The sequence below is a fragment of the Pinus tabuliformis genome, chromosome 5_2, assembly GCF_031772625.1.
Source record: "Pinus tabuliformis cultivar Carrire ecotype Pingquan chromosome 5_2, CPIR1, whole genome shotgun sequence".
In the NCBI taxonomy this organism is placed as follows: Eukaryota; Viridiplantae; Streptophyta; class Pinopsida; order Pinales; family Pinaceae; genus Pinus; species Pinus tabuliformis.
In genome coordinates, this window is record NC_142306.1 from 1,128,872,680 (window position 1) to 1,128,880,762 (window position 8,083).

The following is an 8,083-nucleotide window of genomic DNA, read 5'->3' on the forward strand; positions in this document are numbered from 1 at the left end:
TCAATTTCTCTTCTAGCCTCAGGCATTAGGGGGCATCTATTATCATCCTATTTTACCCACATTGAGTCAGTTGTAGAAGCCTTTGACTTGTTGACCTTGATGCATAGCCTATACCCTTGATTTTGACCCTTTTATAGCTTGGACACTGATTAGCCATGCATAGCCTGCGCAAATGCTTTGATTCTGATTGTATATCGATAATATCTATGCAGATTAGCCCATTCAAACCAATGTCCATCTTGTGCTTTCTTGAGCTTGTTTGAGGTCTTAAATAACCATTTTTTGGGTTCAAAACTTTGCAATCATAGCTCACAACCTCTTGATCTCATTCTACACTGCAAGAGCTTTCCAACAACGTGAAAATCACCTCAATCCAAGTTTGCATGCGGAAGTTATGCCTCTTGCAAGTTGAACTATCTTGTTGACCACCAGGGTATGGGGTGGATGCCACATTAGTGTCCATTACTAACACATGTCAAGATAGTCATGTGTGGACTTTCAAGGTTATTCTGGAGGGTCCAAAACCCTAACAATAATTGGGGTTAAGGCATGCAAAAATGCTAATCCCAACCCTAGACAACCATCAGACTATGTTAAATAATAGGCTACTTGGAAAGGTAGGGGTTTCATTCTTATGGGATTGAGTACTTTTCCATAGGAGAGAAAATTATTGGGAGTGGGATATTGAGAGAGATCATAAAAGGAAGTAGTCCTTATAGTAGCAATATTGACCATAATGTCCATGTCATCTCCATAGTGAATGCCCATTTCTTTGTACTAGGATAACTAAGAAGAAAAGAGCAAAGCATGGGCCTTAGCTTCTAGCTAGGTTTTTCTAGTATTGGGTTTTCACAAGGTACATCTTATGTTTGTTATATGGATGGTGTGCCATTACTTGTCTCTTTCATTTTAATTTTTAACTTATTTCAATAATTTTTGTGTTAAAGTTAAAAATATTAAGTCTGCAATCTTCAATATAATGTTACCTAGTAATTTTTTTTTTAAAACATTATGTTGCGATGAACCATTCTAATGAAATATCTATAACAATATATAGATCAATCATCCAACCTCCTCTCAATACTTTACAACTCACAAAGGTCGAAGGGTCAAATCCAACTACTCTTTATGTTCACACACTCCTCCTATCACAATATGAAAGGGAACAATGAGTGTCCTAAACTCACTCCATGGGTATTGTCTCCCAATCGAATGCTTTGTAGCTTTAGGAGGTCACCAAGTTCAACCCACCCACCTCTCTTTGGGTTCACACACACTCTTTGTGTCTCGAGGGCTATGAGTGCCATGAACTCGCTCAATATGTACGATCATGCAATTGGTGACCAGCCGATACTTTAAAATAATAGAATAAAACTTTGACCAGAGAAAGCAACACCACGCTGGCAACTTTGAATGTTATAGAGCTTAGCTCGAGGAGAAATAAAGAATTATTGAAGAAACCTTTGCAAAATCAAACCGTATTCCACAATCACTACCCTCACCCTCAAGCTAGCCTTAGCCTTTAGTAATTAGGAGGCTTAACCCCGTGAGAGTGGACAAGGATGAGAAACGTAACCGCAATTTATGGATGTGAAAAGCCAGCGAAGCAAAAGGGATGGATGAAGGAGGGGGGAGGAGAGGCGATAGAAATGGGTGGGTGGGTGCGTGAGAAAGCAAGCAGGGCAAGGCAGGAAGGGCAATGGCGTGTTGGGAAAGGCGTTTTATTGAAGAAGAGGAAATTGCTCATCATTTTATTCCAATCGGTGCGTTTTTTTCTGAAACAAATCTCTGCTCATACTCAGAGCCGCGACCGCCCGTCTAATATTTTCCTCTCATATCGACATCTGGGCAACTGTGCTGCTTCTCCGTTATAAAATTCATTGAACTCGCATTATTTATGTAGGTAACGCTCCTTCTCTGGAAATTAGTAGACTGCGTTGGATGCCCAGTATTGGTCCCGCGAGAGGTTCGAGGAGGAAAACGCGCTCAGGCATCTCCATGTGGCTGCTGCTGGTGTTTTTTTCGAGTATTGTGCCATAATATGCTCCCTCTTTCCCACTGGGCTAGCTACTATAGACCGCAGTGAGACTGGTACCCGCGACCACTGATAGGCACTGGAAAGAGGTTAATGCATCGATTTGTCTAGAGTAAAACTTCGGACATGCCAGAGTCGCAGGGTGGAGTATAAGCTCTATGCATTTTGGTTTTATGGGGTTTTGAACAGAACCTCTAAGCTACTTCTTTGTTTTTGAATAGAGCAGATGGAGTCCTTTAAAGCCATGCTGGAAGATGAATGGTATATGCCAGGGGGCCAGGATAATAACTCTCTCATGGATGAACTGGCCTATACTTCTTCGTTTGTTTCTGCCCCTGAAACATCAAGTGCGTTCAGTTTGGATCCTTCCCGTGTACAGTCATTCATGTCTTTTGTACCCAGAAAGAAAACGCTTCCAAATACAAGCATGTCTTCTCTTCTAGACGCTGGTGCGGGAGCTTCCAGTACGAGCAATTTCGATGGCAATGTGGGATTGATGGGGAGTCCGTCGTTGCCTTCTCCTGTCAATTTTGGGATTGGGGGAGCCATGGTTTCGGGGTTTAATGCACCCTCGCTTCTTTTTAACCCCAGCGGGATTCAGCTGCTCGGTTCCTCCATGCCCTCCTCAACTCCGGTTGGCAGTCTGAGTCCTTGCCTGCAATTTGCAGGAAATGACTATAATGGCATGCTCGTCAATGGCGGCGTAGTAGACAGTGGCCTGAGCGGTCTTCTCGTCAGAGGTGGTCACGATCCCGGGTCATCATTGTTAGGCAGTAGGTCTAAAGCTGAGCGTGGCCAGGCCACTTTATTTCAGAAGCGAGCCATGGCCAGGCATTCCTCGCCAGCCCCATTGTTGCCTGACGAAGAGAGCCCCAACACCAGGGCATTGCCCAAGTCTCCCAAAGGAGACGGGGTCCGGGTCCAGATTTCGAATCCCGAGGAGGAAGGTGAAGAGCAATTGGCAGGAGAAGACAACATGGACGACGAGAGCGGAGGCGGTGGGTCAGGGTTGCTTTATGAAACCGACGACGCCAAACCGGAACAAGCCATGTCAGGTCAAGATGGCCCCGCCCCTGGCCCTGGCCCTCCAGCAGATAAAGGGAAAAAGAAGGGCTTGCCTGCAAAGAATCTCATGGCAGAGCGTAGGCGCAGAAAGAAGCTGAACGATCGCCTCTACATGCTTCGCTCAGTTGTTCCCAAGATTTCAAAGGTCTTCAGCAGATTCTTTCTATAGCTTTTCAACAAATTCTTTCCCTAGTTTTCATTCTTTTCCATTTCATCTTCTTGATGGATACACCTAACATCTGCGCATCTTGAAATTGTTTTGCATGACTTGCTGCAGATGGACAGGGCATCGATTCTTGGCGATGCGATTGAGTACTTGAAGGAACTTCTGCAGCGTATAAATGATCTCCATACAGAACTGGAAGGGACTTCAGAGAGGCCACTGTCAGCTACTGCCCTGCCTCTACCTCTGAATCTGCCTGTTCCTTCTGCCTTCCATTATCCCTTGACTCCTTCCACGCCACCGCTTATCCCTTGCCGTATCAAGGAAGAATGTCCTCCCATTTCACTGCCTGCGCACTCAGAGGCATCAGATTCTCAGCCTGCAAGGGTACTTGTGATAAAAAGCTACTTATATTTATGAGTTCTCAACTTCTCAATGATGAATGTTTATATGTTGTAACGCTTGCTTGTTTTTCGGTGCAGGTAGAGGTAAAGACCCGAGATGGAAGGTCCCTCAACATTCACATGTTTTGTGCGAGAAGGCCCGGATTGTTGCTTTCCACAATGAGGGCTTTGGATGAGCTTGGCCTTGATGTTCAACAGGCTGTTATTAGCTGCTTTAATGGATTTGCTTTGGACGTTTTCCGAGCAGAGGTGAGCAAAAGGGTACAAGAAGCTCTCGTCACTCATTTACTCATGTATTGAATCTCTCTGCGCTTGATTTAAGTTATTTGGATTCCTGCAAATTCTTTAGTTTCGTTGAATTCGTTTTGGGAATCCATTGCTTCCAGAGTTTTTTTGTTATTCTGGCGCTTCTGGTTGAAGAATAATTGTTTTTTTTTTTAATAATTCTGACACTTCTGGGTGAAGAACAGACAAAATAAAAAAAAACCATGGAAGCAATGGATTCCTAGAACAATTCAACTTTTCTGGAATTGGTCGTTTCACTGGTTAGGGATTAACTGTTGTTGTCTCTTGCTGTGATGCAGCAGTCCAGAGGGGGAGGGGATATTGCACTGGAGGAGATCAAAGCCGTTCTTTTGCACACTGCAAACAGTCATCAGATAACAATGTAGCTCAGTGGTTTGGCCCCCTCACCCCATCCCATAATTTGCAGAGAGTTGTATACTAGCCACTAACCATACTTTATCTAGGTATCCTTATACAACTTTATATATTTCTGCAACTAACAAAACTTTTTATGACCCCCTGCGTTTTCTACCACTGGCATATTCCGAGTATTGATGCCCATCAGGGAGAGTCTGCATTGTTGGTCTTATTTGTTTCTCTGTTGCCCATCATCATGGAACATGAGATCCTCATGTACAGTGGCTTCTTATTATGTATTGCCCTCTCGAGATATTATAGAGAAAGATTAAATTTCAAAGCTTTTTCTTCCTGCATTAGTCTTTGAATTTCAAACTCTGTTGTGTCATGATAGTGAATTACAGAATACTTTGATTGTTGGTAGGTGGATTACAAGGCCCTGCCTCATGTACTTGCTTGCAATATGCATCATTGCAATGTACAACATTCTCTAACAGAAATAATCAATGGGGAAATTGTCTTAATGCCAGTGGAGCCAAACACACACCTAACTTGACAGGACATTATTTAGAATGATGGAATGAATATGAATCATGGTTATTAGCTTTCAACAACTAAAGCATAAAGTACATGTGGTACAATTTTGAATTCTCAGTGTGTATGAATGGTTTTCTGTTTGAAGGTTAAGACAGCACAGCTTTGTTCCTCTTTTTCTTTGAAATTATTCCATATATTTCGTCTCTTTATAACACCCGCCACATTATCTTCCAACTATTCCTTAAAAGTTTGAAATCATTATAACACCCACCACATTTCCTACCAACTATTCCCTAAAAGTTTGAAATCATTATAACACCCACCACATTTCCTTCCAACTATTCCCTAAAAGTTTGAAATCATTGAATCAAATCAATTCAAAACCAACTGGTTTTTAGGTGTAATCTTGTCATTCAGTTCGTTTCAACTATTGCATATAATATTTTTTTAAATCAAATCAAAACACTTTGTGTCCTGCTTGGTACATGACACATATCAACCTTTAAATTCTTTAAATAAGTAAAGTAAGTGTACTCTTCTACAAAACCGTCTTTTCAAGTTTAGGAATTATCTTTAATCCCTAACTAGAAACTGGGTTGATTAGCTCTTCCAAGTAGGGACAGCTAGAAAATAGGTGGATTTAGCGTTGTAAGGTGGTAGGTTCCTCTTATTTTTGTTTTTTAGATTTAGGATTTAGGTAGGGACCTGTTGGGATAGGGGGGGTTTTGGATGTAGCTAAATGTGGTTCCTCGGCACTCGCATTCTAAGCAAAATAACTCGGCGTGTTGTGTCAGCATGTGTACCATAACGAGTAGTAGAACAACACTAGCCGTGTGGAATTGGAATCATGTCAGAGGAGGTTATGGATCTATGTGGCATGCTCATTTTATGCCATGTGGGCTCTCTGAAGCAGGCATATGTAATACGTACAAAGCGTGGGTTCCATGGACAAGATGAACGATACTTGCATTGTTTTTTAACCAGATGAGAATGGTAGTATAACATCACTCAATTCTATCATTTTTTTAATATTTTATAATGTTTGTGATCATATGGAATTTTTAATAATTTTTAATACAATATCACTTATTTTTATCATTCCTTTAATTCTCAAGGATAGTTTAGTTGGTTGAGTTCCCAATGTTAAGTTTCTTGCCAATTGGGAGGTCACAGGGTCGTTGTTAAGTACCTTGCCAATTGGGAGGTCACAACGCTGTTGCTAAGTACCTTGCCAATTAGGAGGTCCGTTGCTAAGTACCTTGCCAATTAAGAGGTCCGTTGCTAAGTACTTTGCCAATTGGGAAGTCACAGCGCTGTTACTAAGTACCTTGCCACTTAAGAGGTCCTCAAAACCCTTGAGGTTAGACACAACATATTAATCCGCCTGAATTATTGCGAATCCCCTTTGAAAAAATCATTTAACGCCTTTGAAGTTAACCCAACATATTAAAATGGCCAGTAGATAGGCCCAAATTATTACTAATAAATATTAGTGTGGCACCACACAACAACGTGAACCACACTTGAAAAAATCATTTATTTAATATTTTATAATGTTTGTTCATATGAAAATGGTAATAAAACTTTACTCGTTTCTATCATGTTTTTTAATATTTTATTTTTTATTGATTCATTATCTAATATCACTTATTTCTACATTATTATTTTTTCTTTTATATGTCATAGTTTTTATCAACTCACAGGTGGTTTGGTATTAAGTCTCTTTATATGTCTCTTTTGTTGTTACATGGTCGGCCATACCTGATAATGAATCTAAGGTTCTCGTATTGCGTTCGAAAGCAACAATTTTCTTTAAAGTATTTTAACCTGATGCAAATAATCATAATCAATTTACCACCCGCTCGTTTTGAACTTAAAATTTCTGTATATTGTTAAAGGAGTTTGTCATTGCCAATTCAGTTACATATCATGGTTCTAGTTCAAATTAATCAGTGTATAAGATTCATTATTTTACATAAATTTGAATATCATACCTAAATTATTATAAATGGATATTATATTATTAATTTTGAATATATTTCTAGTTATTTTAAATATATGTATAATTTATGATCGATTAAATATTTTATTATTAATTATTTAATTTTAATTTAATGATTTTTCAATTATATTTAAAATTTAATTTTATAAAGTAAGTGATACACATTATAAATTTAAAATAAGTAATATATGCTATATATTAAGTCAATGATGGACAATTCCTATTTTATTTTGATACAAATTCTATATTTGTAACTATTATACTCCATGCATTAAGTCAACTATTGGTAATGTGCCATTTTCATCTTGTTAGTTAAATGGTGAATAATAAGATAGGTAATGTGCCATTTTCATCTTGTTAGTTAAATGGTGAATAATAAGATAGGTAATGTGCCATTTGCATCTGGTTAGTTAAATGGTGAATGATAAGATATTTGTTAGATGGTGAATAATATTATATTTAAAAAAAAATATACACCCATTATTGGTTTAGTCTGCAATGTGCAATTTCAACCAACTCATAAGAAGAGTCTTTTGTTTTAGTCTTTTATTTGTTTTTGTTTGTAATGATAATCAAGATGATAGGTTAATGCCCTTATTTAAAATATAGAGATAACATGTGATACTTAGATAGACACATATATGGAACAAACTGATGTATGTCCTAAATAGAATGTTTTGCACTATGTTATTAATTTATATAGTTAACTTTTAATGATATAAGGTAAGATGTCAATAATAATACATTTAAAAATGAACAAGTTGCATTTATTTAAATAAATGTTTAGAGAATGAATTACATTATATATTATATCCAATAACATGAAATAATTTGTAAAAGGAATATGATTAGAATGCTAATGTAATAAATATATATGTTAAGAAATAATAAAAAGAAAATAAAAGAATGTGATTAGAATATATATATATATATATATATATATATATATATAGGATTAGCACATATTATTAAACGAAATTATGCCATTAATCAAAGGATTAGTGAGCATGCAGCTGATCTTAAACATAGAAGAGCCAAGTCCTCTGCTTTAGCAGAGCATGTGGAGAAAATCAATCATCATGTGGGCATTGAGGAGGCTAGTGTGATTGCTAGAGTTTCCCATTTCCATCACCAAGAATTTAGGGAAGCGCTTGAGATTGAAAAAAGGCCAAACAATCTCAATAGGGAGGATGGTTGGAAGATCAGTAGCTGTTGCGTTCCAACCTCTCCTCCTA

General features: G+C 38.3%; 1 protein-coding gene and 1 long non-coding RNA gene across 2 annotated transcripts; both read left to right on the plus strand.

Moving 5' to 3' along the window:
• Positions 1 to 1,643: 1,643 nt before the first annotated feature.
• On the plus strand, positions 1,644 to 2,153 carry LOC149163174 (uncharacterized). The gene is made up of 2 exons (XR_016261973.1): positions 1,644 to 1,763; positions 1,904 to 2,153. It is a non-coding gene; the product is annotated as an uncharacterized LOC149163174 (long non-coding RNA).
• Positions 1,679 to 4,668, plus strand: LOC149163175 (transcription factor ICE1-like). Its single transcript, XM_089437554.1, has 4 exons — positions 1,679 to 3,245; positions 3,378 to 3,650; positions 3,746 to 3,916; positions 4,252 to 4,668. Exons 1-4 carry the CDS (start codon positions 2,262 to 2,264, stop codon positions 4,336 to 4,338), a joined length of 1,515 nt encoding a protein of 504 aa, XP_089293680.1. The 5' UTR covers positions 1,679 to 2,261; the 3' UTR covers positions 4,339 to 4,668.
• Positions 4,669 to 8,083: the final 3,415 nt, after the last annotated feature.